The 20,581-nt window shown below is 39.9% G+C and overlaps 1 protein-coding gene across 1 annotated transcript; it reads left to right on the top strand.

Moving 5' to 3' along the window:
* The first annotated feature begins 479 nt into the window (after positions 1 to 479).
* LOC145784265 (protein SPT2 homolog) lies at positions 480 to 15,078 on the top strand. Its single transcript, XM_082596053.1, has 10 exons — positions 480 to 653; positions 7,856 to 7,967; positions 8,569 to 8,675; positions 9,008 to 9,127; positions 9,488 to 9,668; positions 10,283 to 10,940; positions 11,124 to 11,242; positions 12,099 to 12,260; positions 12,744 to 12,882; positions 13,243 to 15,078. Exons 1-10 carry the CDS (start codon positions 591 to 593, stop codon positions 13,334 to 13,336), a joined length of 1,755 nt encoding a protein of 584 aa, XP_082452179.1. The 5' UTR covers positions 480 to 590; the 3' UTR covers positions 13,337 to 15,078.
* Positions 15,079 to 20,581: the final 5,503 nt, after the last annotated feature.

The raw sequence follows: 20,581 nt of genomic DNA, 5'->3' as shown, positions 1-20,581 counted from the left end.
CGAACGTTATAACGTACATGATACCAAAGCAGGACAAACTACCGGACATTTGTGGGTAGAGCGAATTCAAATATCAAACTTTTTTGTATGACAATGACTATAGTTGGTTGGTTTTGAATCTTTATCCTCGGACTAACAAAGCCTGGATAGGTTATTCCTGGTAGTTTCGCATACTTGTAGAGGCTCTTGATGCAGGGCCGGTTACCGAGATAGTCAGAGTGAAGTTTTCCGATTGTTGAAGTGTTGTTGCCCGGAAATTATTCGATTCACAAAGTGCCACTGAATGGAGAGCAGTCCTGAAATGCGTTGCTCAAGCGCACACCCCGAGAGTCAAACTTGTGCCGCGTGATCTTGAGCTGGGCGCGTAATCACTGAGCTAACGGGGCGGACGCTAACAGCTAACTTTCAGATAGGTTTCAAGTTGCTATCTTCTGAATTATCTATGTTTCTAATTATAATTTCTTTTTGTCTTAAAGCATATGACCTTAAAATACTAGGACTGATATAATACATTTCTTGTTGTGTTACACAAGTTTAATCATTCCATTCCAAGCTACTTATTTATTACCGATTTACACAAACTTTCCGAAATGGATTTAAGCTCAGTCATCAGCATGGCAAAGCAAAACCAAAAGAATGCTTTAACTCAAAAAGTAAGTGATATGTTTATGTCTTGTGATATGTTATATATGTCTCAGTGCAGTGGTGGCAATGATCAAAGGCAGGCCTCGAAACAACTTTTTTTTTCCGGTGGCCAAACGTGTCCGACTGAAGCAAGTTGTTCGGCGGCTAATCACAAGCACATGGCAGCCATCGGAACTTCGACACGCATCCACATATAGTCTTCGAAATTAGCACACTTTTACTTCGGCAGAAGCGTAAGTTGTTCGGCGGTTAAAATTTTTGGGTTAATTCAACGTTCGAGTCAGCACAAATCGATTTAATTTTCCCGACCGGTTGTATTGCGTAACAACAATGCCCAATAAGAAATGACGACGACGTCATGTCTTAAGACGCTTAAGCTTGAAGACGCAAAACTGCCCGTTCATGAACGCGCGATGTCACATGATCGGAAGCATTACTTTTGTTTACTGCCGAAGTACCATTTATCCAATTTTGTACTACTTTTTTAACTGGGCCCCGTAGCTTTTCTAATTCCGATTTGTTTCCGTCATAAAATTCTTTACAAATTTTGCAAAATACTACACTAACTTTTCTTTCTGTCCTCTCTGTTTCATAACCTATAGCAGGTAAATTCCACTTTTTAACTGTATCTTCCTTCACCAAGATTTATATTGGCAATGACACTGGTAAAGAACTAGCATTCGATGAAAGAATAACTTTTGCGTAACAATTAAGCCAGTATTTATAAGGTTGCTAACTTTTTTTTATAGTTCACATGAGCATTGTCAGCGCATAAAATTGCACCTGTTGTTGTTACGCAACCAGACATCTATCACAAACCGCAATTAACAAAGCTCACTCTAAAGGTTAACGCGTTAACCTATTACTTACATGTATTCGACGTCTGTTGATGTTGTGTGGTTCGTTGTGAAAGCGGCGCGATTGTTTCTGATACAGCTGGACGAGATGACGGAAGGCGAAGCGCGATAAGGAGTAAATGCTTACAATAATTTGACGTCTACTGGCGTTGAATCAATGCAAATAGGGTGATATTTCTATAAAAGATTCAATTCTCCCAGCTGGGCACGTGTCTCAGCGGCTGCGAAGTAGAAAGTAACCCAAATAAAAACATCAAGCAATAGTAAGATTGAATCAACCTCCTAGTCTGGTGTGGTCTAAGAAAATTAGGGTTATTTTTGTAATCTTGTGGTCCTTATAAGCGCTCGTGTGGCCTTGGCATTTTTATTGCCGAGGCTAATGTGCCATTCATGCATGTGCCTCGGCAATTGCCGATTGCCGAGGCTAATTTCGAAAACTGAAGCATAGACACTAGACAGTGTGTATTTTGATTTATCGGATACTTTGACTGCTTTCTAATCCTTTGTGATTATAAGTGACAAAGTACTTTATTCACAAGGCCGCTTGCGTAAATTTTTCTCGGAACTTCATGGCGGACAAATGCGGCCGACGGAAGGACGAGACCCGACGGACAAAATGTCAGTTTTTGTAGGTTAATTGCGGCCATGGCCGCCTTCAGTTTCGAGGCCTGATCAAAGGCTTGGTTAAAGAAATGGGTACCAATATTCCTCACTGGTTTCGATATCCTCTTTATTTATATTGATTTTTGTTTATCAAAAAATTTGCATGGACTGAGATAGTAGTATTTAAACTTCAAATAAATTCCAACCGAATGAGACTATCGTGAACGTGAATTTTGAAAAACTATTAGCATATTATTTTGTAACAACATACGGTAATTCTGATATTTGAATGTTACTGTACATAGCAAAACGTAATGTCTTGAACCTTTGCAGTCCTGACTATAGACATGACACTATTCATTTCTAACTAATCTTTTTTCACTAGCCATTACGATTCTTTATTGAAAAAAGAAATTTAGAACGCTTCCTTTCAAAATATGGCTGAACAAGTTAAAATGGCCATTGGTAAAGTTTAAATATTCTGAATTTTGAAATATATATGTTTCTGCCAAATATATATATATAGTTAGAAATGAAATAATAATTACCACTATTTAAGTTATTTTGGCAGCCGATTGTAGCATCGAATAGACAGCGATAGACACGTGTTTCGCCCATGAGGCTGGGCTCATCAGTATCGCACCGTATTCTTGCCACTTGAGTAATCGACCGCCGCTTTACCAGTCAGTTTAACTCTTATCTTTGTGGAAAGAAAGAGCCAACAAAACCAGCAGGTGCCAGGGGTAGGTCAATGTGAAGAAAGGCGTTCTTCCCGGCTATCAGCACAAGGCTGATTACTCACTAGCACAGCGAGCTGCAGTGACGCTTCGCTAACCAGAACGGTGTAGCTTCCACGCCAGCCATTGAGACCTCCAATTAAACGTTTAAGTTATTTTGGCAGCCGATTGTAGCATCGAATAGACAGCGATAGACACGTGTTTCGCCCATGAGGCTGGGCTCATCAGTATCGCACCGTATTCTTGCCACTTGAGTAATCGACCGCCGCTTTACCAGTCAGTTTAACTCTTATCTTTGTGGAAAGAAAGAGCCAACAAAACCAGCAGGTGCCAGGGGTAGGTCAATGTGAAGAAAGGCGTTCTTCCCGGCTATCAGCACAAGGCTGATTACTCACTAGCACAGCGAGCTGCAGTGACGCTTCGCTAACCAGAACGGTGTAGCTTCCACGCCAGCCATTGAGACCTCCAATTAAACGTTTAAGTTATTTTGGCAGCCGATTGTAGCATCGAATAGACAGCGATAGACACGTGTTTCGCCCATGAGGCTGGGCTCATCAGTATCGCACCGTATTCTTGCCACTTGAGTAATCGACCGCCGCTTTACCAGTCAGTTTAACTCTTATCTTTGTGGAAAGAAAGAGCCAACAAAACCAGCAGGTGCCAGGGGTAGGTCAATGTGAAGAAAGGCGTTCTTCCCGGCTATCAGCACAAGGCTGATTACTCACTAGCACAGCGAGCTGCAGTGACGCTTCGCTAACCAGAACGGTGTAGCTTCCACGCCAGCCATTGAGACCTCCAATTAAACGTTTAAGTTATTTTGGCAGCCGATTGTAGCATCGAATAGACAGCGATAGACACGTGTTTCGCCCATGAGGCTGGGCTCATCAGTATCGCACCGTATTCTTGCCACTTGAGTAATCGACCGCCGCTTTACCAGTCAGTTTAACTCTTATCTTTGTGGAAAGAAAGAGCCAACAAAACCAGCAGGTGCCAGGGGTAGGTCAATGTGAAGAAAGGCGTTCTTCCCGGCTATCAGCACAAGGCTGATTACTCACTAGCACAGCGAGCTGCAGTGACGCTTCGCTAACCAGAACGGTGTAGCTTCCACGCCAGCCATTGAGACCTCCAATTAAACGTTTAAGTTATTTTGGCAGCCGATTGTAGCATCGAATAGACAGCGATAGACACGTGTTTCGCCCATGAGGCTGGGCTCATCAGTATCGCACCGTATTCTTGCCACTTGAGTAATCGACCGCCGCTTTACCAGTCAGTTTAACTCTTATCTTTGTGGAAAGAAAGAGCCAACAAAACCAGCAGGTGCCAGGGGTAGGTCAATGTGAAGAAAGGCGTTCTTCCCGGCTATCAGCACAAGGCTGATTACTCACTAGCACAGCGAGCTGCAGTGACGCTTCGCTAACCAGAACGGTGTAGCTTCCACGCCAGCCATTGAGACCTCCAATTAAACGTTTAAGTTATTTTGGCAGCCGATTGTAGCATCGAATAGACAGCGATAGACACGTGTTTCGCCCATGAGGCTGGGCTCATCAGTATCGCACCGTATTCTTGCCACTTGAGTAATCGACCGCCGCTTTACCAGTCAGTTTAACTCTTATCTTTGTGGAAAGAAAGAGCCAACAAAACCAGCAGGTGCCAGGGGTAGGTCAATGTGAAGAAAGGCGTTCTTCCCGGCTATCAGCACAAGGCTGATTACTCACTAGCACAGCGAGCTGCAGTGACGCTTCGCTAACCAGAACGGTGTAGCTTCCACGCCAGCCATTGAGACCTCCAATTAAACGTTTAAGTTATTTTGGCAGCCGATTGTAGCATCGAATAGACAGCGATAGACACGTGTTTCGCCCATGAGGCTGGGCTCATCAGTATCGCACCGTATTCTTGCCACTTGAGTAATCAACCGCCGCTTTACCAGTCAGTTTAACTCTTATCTTTGTGGAAAAAAAGAGCCAACAAAACCAGCAGGTGCCAGGGGTAGGTCAATGTGAAGAAAGGCGTTCTTCCCGGCTATCAGCACAAGGCTGATTACTCACTAGCACAGCGAGCTGCAGTGACGCTTCGCTAACCAGAACGGTGTAGCTTCCACGCCAGCCATTGAGACCTCCAATTAAACGTTTAAGTTATTTTGGCAGCCGATTGTAGCATCGAATAGACAGCGATAGACACGTGTTTCGCCCATGAGGCTGGGCTCATCAGTATCGCACCGTATTCTTGCCACTTGAGTAATCAACCGCCGCTTTACCAGTCAGTTTAACTCTTATCTTTGTGGAAAAAAAGAGCCAACAAAACCAGCAGGTGCCAGGGGTAGGTCAATGTGAAGAAAGGCGTTCTTCCCGGCTATCAGCACAAGGCTGATTACTCACTAGCACAGCGAGCTGCAGTGACGCTTCGCTAACCAGAACGGTGTAGCTTCCACGCCAGCCATTGAGACCTCCAATTAAACGTTTAAGTTATTTTGGCAGCCGATTGTAGCATCGAATAGACAGCGATAGACACGTGTTTCGCCCATGAGGCTGGGCTCATCAGTATCGCACCGTATTCTTGCCACTTGAGTAATCGACCGCCGCTTTACCAGTCAGTTTAACTCTTATCTTTTTGTTGGCTCTTATCTTTATCTTTTGTTGGCTCTTTCTTTCCACAAAGATAAGAGTTAAACTGACTGGTAAAGCGGCGGTCGATTACTCAAGTGGCAAGAATACGGTGCGATACTGATGAGCCCAGCCTCATGGGCGAAACACGTGTCTATCGCTGTCTATTCGATGCTACAATCGGCTGCCAAAATAACTTAAACGTTTAATTGGAGGTCTCAATGGCTGGCGTGGAAGCTACACCGTTCTGGTTAGCGAAGCGTCACTGCAGCTCGCTGTGCTAGTGAGTAATCAGCCTTGTGCTGATAGCCGGGAAGAACGCCTTTCTTCACATTGACCTACCCCTGGCACCTGCTGGTTTTGTTGGCTCTTTTTTTCCACAAAGATAAGAGTTAAACTGACTGGTAAAGCGGCGGTTGATTACTCAAGTGGCAAGAATACGGTGCGATACTGATGAGCCCAGCCTCATGGGCGAAACACGTGTCTATCGCTGTCTATTCGATGCTACAATCGGCTGCCAAAATAACTTAAACGTTTAATTGGAGATCTCAATGGCTGGCGTGGAAGCTACACCGTTCTGGTTAGCGAAGCGTCACTGCAGCTCGCTGTGCTAGTGAGTAATCAGCCTTGTGCTGATAGCCGGGAAGAACGCCTTTCTTCACATTGACCTACCCCTGGCACCTGCTGGTTTTGTTGGCTCTTTTTTTCCACAAAGATAAGAGTTAAACTGACTGGTAAAGCGGCGGTTGATTACTCAAGTGGCAAGAATACGGTGCGATACTGATGAGCCCAGCCTCATGGGCGAAACACGTGTCTATCGCTGTCTATTCGATGCTACAATCGGCTGCCAAAATAACTTAAACGTTTAATTGGAGGTCTCAATGGCTGGCGTGGAAGCTACACCGTTCTGGTTAGCGAAGCGTCACTGCAGCTCGCTGTGCTAGTGAGTAATCAGCCTTGTGCTGATAGCCGGGAAGAACGCCTTTCTTCACATTGACCTACCCCTGGCACCTGCTGGTTTTGTTGGCTCTTTCTTTCCACAAAGATAAGAGTTAAACTGACTGGTAAAGCGGCGGTCGATTACTCAAGTGGCAAGAATACGGTGCGATACTGATGAGCCCAGCCTCATGGGCGAAACACGTGTCTATCGCTGTCTATTCGATGCTACAATCGGCTGCCAAAATAACTTAAACGTTTAATTGGAGGTCTCAATGGCTGGCGTGGAAGCTACACCGTTCTGGTTAGCGAAGCGTCACTGCAGCTCGCTGTGCTAGTGAGTAATCAGCCTTGTGCTGATAGCCGGGAAGAACGCCTTTCTTCACATTGACCTACCCCTGGCACCTGCTGGTTTTGTTGGCTCTTTCTTTCCACAAAGATAAGAGTTAAACTGACTGGTAAAGCGGCGGTCGATTACTCAAGTGGCAAGAATACGGTGCGATACTGATGAGCCCAGCCTCATGGGCGAAACACGTGTCTATCGCTGTCTATTCGATGCTACAATCGGCTGCCAAAATAACTTAAACGTTTAATTGGAGGTCTCAATGGCTGGCGTGGAAGCTACACCGTTCTGGTTAGCGAAGCGTCACTGCAGCTCGCTGTGCTAGTGAGTAATCAGCCTTGTGCTGATAGCCGGGAAGAACGCCTTTCTTCACATTGACCTACCCCTGGCACCTGCTGGTTTTGTTGGCTCTTTCTTTCCACAAAGATAAGAGTTAAACTGACTGGTAAAGCGGCGGTCGATTACTCAAGTGGCAAGAATACGGTGCGATACTGATGAGCCCAGCCTCATGGGCGAAACACGTGTCTATCGCTGTCTATTCGATGCTACAATCGGCTGCCAAAATAACTTAAACGTTTAATTGGAGGTCTCAATGGCTGGCGTGGAAGCTACACCGTTCTGGTTAGCGAAGCGTCACTGCAGCTCGCTGTGCTAGTGAGTAATCAGCCTTGTGCTGATAGCCGGGAAGAACGCCTTTCTTCACATTGACCTACCCCTGGCACCTGCTGGTTTTGTTGGCTCTTTCTTTCCACAAAGATAAGAGTTAAACTGACTGGTAAAGCGGCGGTCGATTACTCAAGTGGCAAGAATACGGTGCGATACTGATGAGCCCAGCCTCATGGGCGAAACACGTGTCTATCGCTGTCTATTCGATGCTACAATCGGCTGCCAAAATAACTTAAACGTTTAATTGGAGGTCTCAATGGCTGGCGTGGAAGCTACACCGTTCTGGTTAGCGAAGCGTCACTGCAGCTCGCTGTGCTAGTGAGTAATCAGCCTTGTGCTGATAGCCGGGAAGAACGCCTTTCTTCACAATTACCACTATTATAAATAAAAAAATAAGTTATAGAATTACCAGATGTTTTAATTTCATTAAAAGTACCTTACCTTGCAATATCGACTTTCTTTATCTAGAAATTTGGATACTCAACCACACTTCAAGCTCCGAAGAAACTTGAAAAGTCTGTAAATCCTGCAGCTGTAAAAGCTTTTCTAAATCGAAAGAAAGAAATAGAAAAATTAAAAGGTAATATGTTACATCAAGTTTGTGCTAGTTGTAATACAAAATTTGGTTACTGTTTGAATCAATTGATTCTTATATATATACAGGATATATGATAAATGGTAATTGGTATTAATACCACAAAAGAGTGCTCAATGTTAAACAGAGCCAATTCAAGTAAATTGAATCACTATTTTCAAAGTAGCCTAATCGTTATTATATAGCCTATTTTATTCTTTGCTGGATCATCGAAAGGTGCTTACTGCTTAGGCTATTCAATACAGTTACTATTTACCTGAAAACCTTAACAGACTGTTTCAATATCCTCTTCTCGGCATTGAGCATTTTTGTGGTGTTATTTCTACTTATTAATTAAAAAGAAACAAAAAAGCACGATTCAGAAACAAGGGACATTAAATCGTATAGATATATATATATTTAGTATATATATAGTGAGTTTCTACTAATTTACTACTTGCTTAGGCTACGTACTTGCTGATATTTGCAGCTAATGCAAATATTAACCTATTGTTGGATATCAATATTCATTAGTTTTCCCATTTTGCATGGTTTGTTATGTGTACCGGTACATCATATGTTAAATGGAGTGTTATTGTATTTTCAGAGGAAGAAAATATAAAAAAGAAACGAGATTTAGAAAAGCTCCGTGTCGATAAAAAACACACAAAGAAGGCCAGGGCAATGGCCACACGAACAAAAGATAATCTTCAGGTACCATCAACTATGATCTTGACACTTGTAATGTGACTTAACTGATTTTTATCCGTTGTGGTATATTTCCATTTGCAAAATCCAGAGTCAAACAAATATTGATTTTAAAACAAGAAAGTAAGAAAATTTGTTTCAAACGTTTTTTTTATTAGAAAGTATATATTCTAACACAGCAATAGGTATTTTTGCAGTGAAATACTTTATGATAAGATTATATTTCTTTTCTATAGTCGATAAAATGGTTCTTCAGTTATTTTGGTCGATTGATTTTTCCTATTTAATGATAGAATGCAAAAGGTTAATCAATCTTGTGTTTCATTTTACTTTTAAAGGTTTATCGGGGTGAAGATTATCTGGGACGAAATAAAAACAAGAGCAACAAAGAAGTTGTATTAACATCAGAGCAAGAAATGCAACATAAAGCATTCATGAGAAAAATCACTTCAGAAAGAGTAAGTGTAAAAAAATGTAGCAAAATTTGTTCATTTGCTCTTAAAGCAATATGATAATTGTACGTACAACTATGCGTATGAAGTTATTACCACTACATGATTGTAATTGATATTATAAAGATGCAAATGGTTCTCTCTTGCCATGAGCACGAGAAAATGGCTAAACAAGTACATATATGATTGTATTCAGTTTACAACCCACGAATATACAATTTAATAATCAGTTTTTCTATCTCCTCAATATCAATTCACAAACAATAAAAGTCCAAATTTTCCACCAGATCATATTCTTGGAAGCCCAGTAAACTACAGACTTGTAGTATTTTGCATCATAATTTCTCACGGCAGTTGTGTACACAGGGTGTTTCCAGTGAAAGTGAAGAGGCTGATGAACGAAACGGTGTCCAAGCATCTTACAAGTTATCCAGAAAAAAGGAAAAGCAACAAGAAAAGGCCAGAGAAGCTGCAAAGTTGAACTTTAATGATCTATTGAATCTCGCTCAGAAGCAAGCAAAGCAACCAGTTGATGACAGTTCTTCAGGTAATATTGACACCTTTTCGTAACTCTGTGTGTCAAGTTCGTTTAGTTTTAATACAATAAGGTTTTGGTTGTTAAGCATTTCATTGTGGAGCTTCTATTGTTGTCAAGAATAGTTGTGCTTCACCAATAAGAAATCTTTATGAAACAGTAGGCAGTGCTGTCTTAGCTGCTATTCAAACCTTGTCATGCTTAGGAGCATGACACTTAATGGCAAATCATACTGTAGCTCCCAAGGTTTCTTATGGAATGACACTTATCTATTAATTGAGTATTTTTGTTGCTATTCTTTGTCGTTGTTTTGTCAAACTCTTCGCAATATCTGTTGTGTATATTTTCATAACTTTAATTTTCCTCTTCACATGTTTTGGTTTATCACTTAAGATTGATAGTGGCCGCCCGCTGCACTGTTTCATCATGGTTTTCTCTGCTATCAGCGAATTGCCTTTACTCTTGTTATATCTGCATAATTGTCACTGCGGAAATTATTTCAAGAACAATCATTCTCCCCATGTTAGGTTTAAATGAAGCTTTGCAATTTAACTTAATATCGTTCATTTTGAATTTCTTGTGCTTGAACCTGGTTGTTGAAGTTAGTTTAATTATTGTTTTGACAGATGAAGACTGCTCGTCAGATGATTCTTCCGAGGACACAACGACTCCGGAGGAGCGGTATGAGCGAGAGAAAAGAAAACGTAAACAACTAGAAGCGCAGTTGAAGATGATGAAAAGTTTCAAGCGGAAGCCTGATGCGAATCACGCCAATGAACCTCCTGTCAAGATCAGCAAGCTTGATAAGGGGCTCACCGAAGATGCCAAAAAAGCTCATGTGAAAGCGTTGTTGGCAAAATTTAAAAGCAAATCGGGAAAACAAGAGCCATCTGATCGTTCGTTGGAAAAATCCAAGGAAGCAGGACGATCAAAATCTATGCATGACGATAAAAAGCAAAGAACTTCCTTGAATAAAGTGCCTGTGAATACACAAAAAGACTGGAAAAGCAGCAGCTCTGCAAAGTCGAAAGAACGCAATTCGATGACGAATGGCAAAAATCCCTCCATCTCTCGAAAACAAGACTCTACCGGAAGCTCATCAAAATGCAATGCCGCCTTAGATCGAAGGAAAGTAGTGCCTGAGCATAAAAATGGTTTACACAACTCAACGCAATTGGCAAAAAGTAAAGGAGCTAAAATACAGTCGAGTGCGAAGCTAAACCACCAAAAGCCCATCAAAAAGCCCCCGAATCCCTACGCAGAGCTCATGGAAAAAGCAAAAATGTAAGTCTTCTTTTAAGATTGAATTATCTTTCATTGACATAATTACTTTAAAATGCCAAAGTGTGTAACTGTGTTGTGGCGCAATGGAAGTTCTTTGGTTGAACTTTTCACACCGTATTTGAAGTTAGTTCGTTTATATTTATTGTATTTGTAGCCTAAAGCGTAACTTTTTTTGCTTTGCAGGAACAACAGCAAGCCTTCCGCTCCTTGCACGATCAGTGTGCAAAGTACAATGGTCCGAACTAATTATCCCGGCGTGTCTCAAACAGATCCGAAGAAACCTATTTACGCGAAGCCTAACGGTAAGCTAACGCAGTGTGTTTTAACCTTTTTTTCTTTGGTGCACCCTTCAGAACTGATGTTATTATTCAATGCATTGCACCCATGTAAATTGTGATTGGATTAACCTTTTTCGATGCTATTTCGCTATTTTAGCCTTTGGAAGACACTATTTTTTGGTCAAGGATTGGCTGATTTCAGTTTATGCACCCAATAGCAGGCATGTTAAATGCTTGCAAGCCTTGTCACTTCCATTCTACATCTATATATTTTCATTGGGTCGCAATGCATTTCTTCGTGCTTTTGTGTCTGTTTCGGTACACCTTAATCTGACGTATCCCCATTTTGTTCACGTCTGTGTTGATTAGAGACAAATTAAAAGTAGTCATTTAAGCATTTTTCCACTTTAGCATTATCAGTCGTTCATAACACGTTACTTACAAAATAATACTATGTCCATTGTCCATAGCGTCACAGCCATGGTATAAAACTATACATGATGCTTTGAGAACTGTGTCTGGCAATAGCAAAGAAACTGAATACTGATAAGCTGGGGTGTTCATCAGGACAATTATCGTTTCTACCACTAGCACTAGTTTCATCAGATGAACGTTGCAACTAGTGCTAGAAACAATAGCAAAGAAAGATATATTTAACAAGATAGTGGTTATGTTTCGTGAAATAGAAGGTTGTCTGGAGAGTTTCTAATCTGTTTAAATTTTCGATTTTCTTTAATACAGACAAGCAATTGCGGCAAATACCGCTGAGAACAGGGGGACCTGTACTTTCTAAAAACTTCTAAAAGAAGTAAAACTGCATTGTTTATTTTTGCTTTTTTATCTGTCCATTGTATTCACTGTGTTCGTTTATCATGTTCAGTGCCGACAAAAGCCATGTTGGCAGAATATCATCGGAGGGCAATTCAAGATCGTTCTGGATATTCAGCTGGACACAGAAGGACCCAGGTCTTGCAAGATGAATACAGTGATGATGATGAATATGATTCTGAAATGGAGGGATTTATAGACGATGATGAGGAAGGTGAGTGGAGAAAGTTTCTATTTTTTTTTAAACGTTTTTTTTACTCACAATCGGTTATAACCAAGTAAACCGACAGTGAAACCTGACACAATTGTGTACCTTTCTAAAACCAGCACGTTGCTTTCAGCTCATATTGGCAAAGTTTTTATTGCCTCAGAAGTGCGGTGCCGGTGGCACGGCGCAACGGATAAGGCGCTGGCTTTCCAATTATGCAAACCTGGTTCGACTCCCGGTTTCAGCTGGTTGTTGAAAACACCGCTTACCTCTGCCTAGGGTTTAATAAATTGGGTGGTCATAATTGCTGCAGGAAAGGCGGCCGAGAGAAAGGAACTGGCCAGTGGCCACCCTACTCTCCTTAGTGCCGAAGGCTTGGTACAATGAGAACCTTATTTTCTCATACTCCACACTTGAATCAAGTATGGGACCACGTTTATCTTTATAAAGTGCATCGTTATTAAACTTATCGATGAATTTATTGTTTAGAACTGAACCCCAACAGCATTAGCGCCCAGATCGGAGCAATATTCAAGTACGACAAATCCAAGTATGGTAGAGAAAGCGAGTATGAGTTGTCGAAGATGGACGCCAGCTTTAAAGATATTGAACGTGAAGAGAAGCGAAGGTAAATGTTGTTCTGGTGTTGATTAGAAACAAAAACCGCTATGAAAAATGGTTACATTTTTGAGACAGTTTAAAGAGCAAAAAAAACCAAACACCTCTTTTGAAGCTGTTTCAAAAACTATGAAAGCCATTAATACCTTTTTTGATCTCAAACTAATTTTGCATTGCACCTCTCACTGTTGGGTAGTAGCAGGAACGGTTTATAAGGTTACTTTCTTACGTCGAAAAAACTGACGTTTGCAATGCAATTACCACAAAGACGTCATCTCATCTATAGGATTTATTCTATTTTGTGAGAAATTTTATGTGTTTCTGTTATTTCAACTTAATAGAAATGTTAATTCTTTATGCGTTGTTCCAGTTTGCGCATCGCTCAGCAAGAGGACGCCTTGGAAGCGAAACGTTTAGAAGAAGAAGAAGCAAGAAAAAAGAAGATAAAGCGAGAAAAAAGATGAAGGTTCTGCATGAATGCTGCTTGAAGTTGAAATATCGATCACGTGGAATGAATGGTGGTGGGTTGCTCAACGTAGTCGGAGGAATAAGCCACGAGTGTTGTTTAGTGACAAGCTCACCCCCGAGAACTAAGCAAATGGGTTGCTATACAGTGTTCTCAATCATGAATTTGTGCTTGCCGTGTTTTGTGTGTTCGCCATAAACTTGCAAAAATTCAACATTTGACAAAAGCGTCTTTTACGGTCATGAAGAAACACCATTACTTTTTAAATTGATTTTGCTCCAAAAGTTGAATTTCACCAAACTCCTGCTTTCGTTGACAGTTCATGTTGTGTAAAACAGTTCCTTCTTTGAAAACAAAAGTTGCTTTTCTAAGAAAGAACAGTTGAGTTAGTAGGTTTTAATTTGACTTGCCTTGGTTCGTGTTTTTGTCCGCTATGTGTCTAACTATCGTTTTTTTTTTCAATTCTAACTTATTTTCCATATTTTATCACCAAGGATAACCTGGCAACACTGTAAGAAATGTTAGTATCGTTTCTGAAGGCGTTTTATATTTCGTGTTTGTGCACCTCGTTTCCGTGAAGATGATTAAATGTTTTCACCAGTTTTGATGTTTCCAAACGGATATCTGGAAAGGTTTTGCTTGGAATTTTGAAGCAGAATTAAGACCTTCGCAATAGTATACATCTTTTAGTATATTTTTTATGATACTTTTGGCATTTGTTGCTGATCAGAATAATTATTGAAAAATTAAGTTCTGGTTACAATGAATTTGGGTATCACTACAGAAATCTGCTTCTTCCAATTCCAAAATTAATTGTTGAATTGTATCACGCTTACCTTTATGCAACGGTGGGTAATGCTATTGCTCGCACTTCGATAGTTTGTGTACTGTTAAATCTATTATTTGCATGCTTATTACAAGTTACAGTTTCTAAGATTTGCTAAACAGCTTTCAGAGAATACTTTATCTTATGATTGCTGCGAACATTTAACTAAAAAAATTGACTAACCGGCTAAGATTCCGAAAACGATGTGATGTAAATCGTTCTATCTGTCACAATACTTAACTTTTATGTAAAAGACAGCTATAATTACTTTTGCAGACAAACTACTATGTGCTGCTTATTGTTGAATGCAGTCCTAGACGATAAGCTCGTGTCATTTGAAGTTGTCAACCCGAAAATGTCGAATATAATTGCTTGGACTGTTTTCATATTCGTCTTGACGAAATAATAATACACTTGTAACAATGCTATTTTGACGTAACAGGCCTACAACAAAGTGTTGTGGAATAGTGTTGCCTTATCTGTTTTATGCTTCTTGCTGTGATATGTCAATGTTAACACTAGCAATATTGTCACTATATGACTTGTAGCCCCTATACTCAACTGTGAACTTAGTTACAACTGAATTAATATATAGTGCTATGCTGTGGTGTCATCTTGTCGTGTTCTTGTTGTTTGACTCCAAAAATTGTGAAAATGAACATAACAAGCATCTTGTGTTGTAGAATAGCAGTGAGACAAGGTATCATATAGAACTGGTGGGCTTTCAAATCAGATATCGCTTTCAATCGAACTTGCATCGGTTGCTTTCGTGCTTAGAACATGTGGAAATGATCGTTCCTAATTGTCACAGATGGGAATATGTTGGTTTGTATGTTTAGCCGCTGCAACGCTCACAGCTGGAGTTACGCAGTTTCAATGTAATGTCGCAGAAATCGCACTGAGAAATTGGGCATGATTACCGGCCCAAACCCAACGCCGACATCGTTTTTACCATTTTTTGTCGGAATTATTCCAGCTTAACTGAGTGGACTATCTTCAAGCAAGAAACTAGCTTGCTACACAGAGCTAAAGCCTCAATTGAGTGTGTGATCTGATCTGAACTGACGATGCAGTTCTGATCAGAACTGACGATGCACTAGCATGTGCGAAATATATTTTCTGTTACATCTACTGACTACTGATCCCTGTTAGTCTGTTACCTCAGCAACTGAGGTTTTAGCTTTCTAGATATAGAACAGGGATCGTTTCAGAACAAGACTAGGTCAGAAAGCGAGGCAGATTCCGACTCAGCTCAGCAGCAGCCTAGAGCAGTTAGCTACTTGCTACACAGAGCTTAGAAAAGCTTACTACTGTATCTCCAAAAGCCTGCATTTCACGCTACGTATAAGAGTTTTGATCGTGTGAAATCCACCCGTTTTTGTAACATAACATAGAGCTTGTAAGTTTCTTCATCATTGATGCATGGAAAGCTGATTGGTAACTACTGACATCAACTCACCAGCCATCTAATAGCACTCACGGTCTATTGCAAAATCGGTTCAAATACTTCGTAAGGCGCGAGCACGTTTTGGCATGGATTGAGAAATTGACCACGTTGTGATGACAAGATGCAGACCACCGATCACGTGACCTACAGAAGTTTTTTTTTCTTATTCAGGCCTACGGCCGGTAGTTAAAGTTTGTGTGGACTGGAAAACCGCGCTTTTTAAGTTATTGGAAAGTAAGGCCGCTCGGCCTGTCGGCATTGTAATATCTCAGGAGAAAGCATAGGGCACTGTAGTTTGCCTCCAGTTTCTTGCTTAAAGCGTCAGTTTAAACTGACGAAAGTACAATCATTCATGTTTTACAAAAAAAAAATTTTTTTTCGAAAAAAACATTTAATCCTATCGAATTACACTTATCTAAAGCCACCTTGAAGAAATGAACAAAAAACTCAGATTATTTAAGAAGATCCTATGGGTTTAACATGGTTTAACTTGTTGGAAAAGATGTAAAGTCGATGTGCTGTGAAGCGGTGCTGGTGAAACAAAGTTTTATTTGGAGAATTCGCAAAGTAGCATTGGGAAAAATGAGTTTGATCAAGTGACGCTGGTTCGGTTCTCTCGGTATGCTCTTGAGCAACGCTGTTGTTTTTCTGGGCAAGAAACTTTACGATAATTGCCTCTACCTAGTGATCGATTTCAAGTAATGGGTAGCCTAGTACCAAATTTAAGTCATAAGTAGAGTAGACAACCGGAAACAGACATTGCCGTCGGCTGCAGCGTGGGTCAGGTGTATGTCGGAAGGCGTACACCGATGCATAGCGCTCAAGTCCGCTTTCCCGCAATGCAGGATAAAGATAAACAAACAAACAAATTTCAAGAGTGCTTTTCATTCAGTGGCACCAAGTGGATGGAATAATTTTCTGGCAACAACACTTCAACAACAAGCGGAAACTTCACTCTGTCAATCTCGATGACTGCCCTGACCGGGTCTGTGTCAGTGGTCCAAAGCCTCTACAAGTATGCAAAAATGCCAGGATTAAGCTCTCAAAGAAGTTTTCACTGTCCGAGGATAAAAATTAAATCAATCCATCAAGTAACTGGAGACAATTTCTTGAAATTGGACGAAAATCAAAAATTAATTTGAATTGAATTGAGAGTCAAATCAATTTATTTTGTTTCAAGATCGCCATATATTAACAAACTAGTGGAGTAGATGTAATAAAGACCGTAGACCGTAAACAGTCATAGACCGTAAGCAGTCATCTAGTCAGCCACCACCTCATAACAGTAAATCTAAGTACACATTCATACACATTAGTGTGTAGAGGCAGGCACACTACTTCAATGACTATGAGATGGCTATAAAATGGGCGGAAAGTCCGCTTCGAAAAGAAATGCAGATTTTTTGCTTAGGAAAGTTAATTTCTGATGGAAAAGTAACAAGAGGATATGTTTGAAGAGTTTTCACGATGGTAGGGGGAAATTTTTCCATCTGCCTCTGGCAACACTAGATAGGCTGCTGGAGTTGTAGAGGAGAGTTCTGTGTTCTGACATCTGAGTCTTGAGATTCTCACTTCTCAGTATGGAAATTGGAGAAGTGGAGAATGAAGATATAATTAGCCTAGCCCAGTTGGAAATTAGGAATAGCAGCCTACAGTTTTTGATGGTTTCTCGACTGCAGCGGAAAAATTGTTTGTTTTATGGGTCAAGTTTGTTTCGTATTTTCAATAAGTAAATTGGCTATGGGCGAAAATTGAAAAGGATAGGCCTAGTCGTTTAAGTCAGGCAAGACTAGTTGGCAAGGACATGTTAAATAAAATACCCCAGCCCAATTCCTAATGGAACACTTATTATAATTGTTGAAAATAATTGAAAAGCAAATGCTATTTCACTGTTGTGTTTTTGTGTAGGCTGTATGGAATGGACCCGTGATGAATATTTGATGTTTTCAACCTTGTGCAAAATGTTTTCTCCTATTGCCTATTATTTGCCTTCCTTAACCTGTTAGGCGTATGATGACATAAAGTGCGTATGACGACAATTGTCGTCCGAGACAGTCGCTCTTGCTGTGAGTAAGAAGACAATTGTCGTTTTCGTGATCGCAGCTATTCATGGCACTTTTAATTTCGCTTCCTGTATTCCCTTTATCTGGAAGGCGCAATTATGACGTGTGAAGAAACATAGATGCATTGTTTACACTACAATAACGACTGCAGCTTGACAGAAATCATTAATCCCTAAATCACTCTACAGTGTATTACAATATTAGGTGGCTTCTGCACTCACCTACAATATAATCACAATTGCAAGAATAAAAATATTTCATCCTAAACGTTTTCTTCTAAAATGGCTTCTTTCCGGTGTATAAAATTCGTACCACATCATGCGCGTTCAGTCAGTGTGGTCATTTTCATGTAATGTTGCAAGCAGTTCCAGAAATATTTTGTTGTGTTCGAAAACATGTTTTATAATATATAGTCAACAAAACAATAGGATTTGTGTTGCTGCTAATGTTAGAACAAGCGTCGGAAAATGATACAGTTTGAATATTTCCAAACTAAACTTACGTGTGCTTTGTTTAGTGTTCCATAAATGCTTAGAAATTTTTCTGTTCTGTGAACTGATGTATTTTTTTCTTCATAATAAACAACTAGTTGAATAATTTCACAATGGTGAAAGGTATAATCACTTGAGAGAAATGCGATTACATCAGAAAACAATAGTCCAGCCGGAGACTTCTCCGCAATAGTCAATGAAAAAATAAACCAATATACACAAAAGGAAATTGAACAAAAGCGCATTGTGCTACGTCATGGGGGTTCCCCAATATCTTAGCGAGCAATAATGCGACGAAAAATACTGCAAGTGATCAAATTAAATACGCACAGTAAGGAGAGTTTCGAAAAATTAATTACGCACTTAACGAGTTAAAAAGCTCACGTGTTGTGAACAAAAATAATTGATAAATCGTTTCCACCCAATGTTCCACCGCAGCTTTCACTAGTGATTCTATTCAATAGCAATTGATGACTTTCAATTTTATTTGTTTTAGCAAAACGTTACATTATAACGTCAAATCGGTGATTTCATCAACAATGACTTTTAAGAAATAGTGTCAGTTTCAAGTTGCTGTGAAGTAACAACTATTCCTTATCTCCGCAGTTCACCTCTGTGACGAAATCTTGAGCTCACCCTTGTTGTTCTGCAATCGAAAACATATTGTTAAAATTTGCAAATTTTAAATTATATGTAATTTCTTGCCTTTTCTTTTAATCTGAAAGTGCTTTATATACAGTAGCTTACCTCCACAGTCCACACGAACAAATTTTGTACATATATATACATTATTTTATTTCCAAATTCAAAATCTATTCATTGTAAAAACGCCAATTTAAAAATTGGTGTTCTAAATTCTGCAATTCAAACTCACAAACAAAACAATTCCTTGAGACTCAATTTTGCAATTTGAACCCACAAAATAAAAGAAATTCCTTGAGATTCATTTCGTTACCTTTGTGTCATCGAAGCGTAGTTATGCCAGCAGCAGTTCTTCTGTCTTCAAGGGTTATTAAACATTTAAATAAAAAAAACTTTAAACCCCTGTGGTCTGCATATGTCACTTTACTGTTAGTTTTACCTGTTTGAGTTCTTTTATAAAGTCATAGCTAGTTGATGTTGAAACATTGTGGACTGCTTATTATTTATAACACTTTATGGTACTTATGGTAGCCTACCCAGTCATCATAAAAGAATGGAAGAAATTTTATCAACTTTTTCTTGATTAATCAGCATAAAAATTCTGGTCTTGTAGGTTTAAGCTTCCCTTCCCACCACAGCATGGGGAAAAGGTTGTGTCCTCTCAGATTAGCCCATGGCAAGGGTCACACACTCAAATTACTTTGAGAGCCAAATGAATACTTTTGAATTAACTCGAGAGCCGCAATACTTTTTTGCATTGCAGAAAATTAAGCCTGGCTCGTTCTGCCATTCTAAATTTTGCAGATGGGTGCTACAGTCCAAGAATTTTGATCCACACTCTCCTTCTACAAGCTCCTCAACACCACAGCTTGACCCCAGCAATCAAAGCTGGAGGGCCTTTCCTCAGGTACATCGACACCCAGAAATCACACCACTGCCCGCCGAGTGAGTGTGGCAGGTCGGTTTTTTGAAGTCTCTGGCCTGGCTATGTTTATTGTGCTCTTCTCGTCCTGTCAATTCTTTTGTACCCATGCATTGTCGATGCTGGTAAAGCAGTTCATCACCATTCAATAATCAAAATAGCAGAGTAAGAATGCACCAAGAAAGTAAGATTACAAAAAGAAATAATAATACGGTAAGAACAAGAAGATAAAAAACTCTGTTAACAAAATTCGTGCAAAACAACTTGGATCTGGAGGAGAGCAAAAATCTTGCAACAAACTCTCAAAAAACGGGGAGAAAACAGAATCCTTGAAAATCTGACTGCCGCAAATAGGCTACCAACTACCAAGGTTGCTATTGCGATAACATCACAAGAAGTGAATAGGCAATGTCATTATGATGTAAAAATACGAAATCTTGCACACATTAAAATGACATGACAATAGGCTAGCGCTTAAGAATTATGTGAAGTTAGATGGTCATTTTCAGGTTTTTTTAGCACTTTCAGACAGAATATTATCTTATAAAGTGAATAGGCTAAGAGTGAATTTTAATTATTAATAATTTAAAAGTTCAAAAATGCAATGCGGGCTGCGTGTTTGAGACTCTTAACTTATGGCAACTTAAAACGTATGACTAAAAATTTCATAGCGTATTCTCTTACCGTAGTCTAATCATTTTTATTACATTTTCAATTTAGACTAAATTCATTTAAAAATTTCTGCTTACTAATCAGCGGAAATAAAATTTATTTTTCTACAGTAATAGCTTTGAAAAAGTAACTAACGTTTTAATTGCATTATGTGATATACTGAGCAAACAGAAACAAAGA

Source organism: Aplidium turbinatum, chromosome 15 (genome assembly GCF_918807975.1).
Source record: "Aplidium turbinatum chromosome 15, kaAplTurb1.1, whole genome shotgun sequence".
NCBI classification, from domain to species: Eukaryota; Metazoa; Chordata; class Ascidiacea; order Aplousobranchia; family Polyclinidae; genus Aplidium; species Aplidium turbinatum.
The sequence above is the reverse complement of the archived record's forward strand: the minus strand, read 5'-3'. Positions and strand labels throughout refer to the sequence as shown.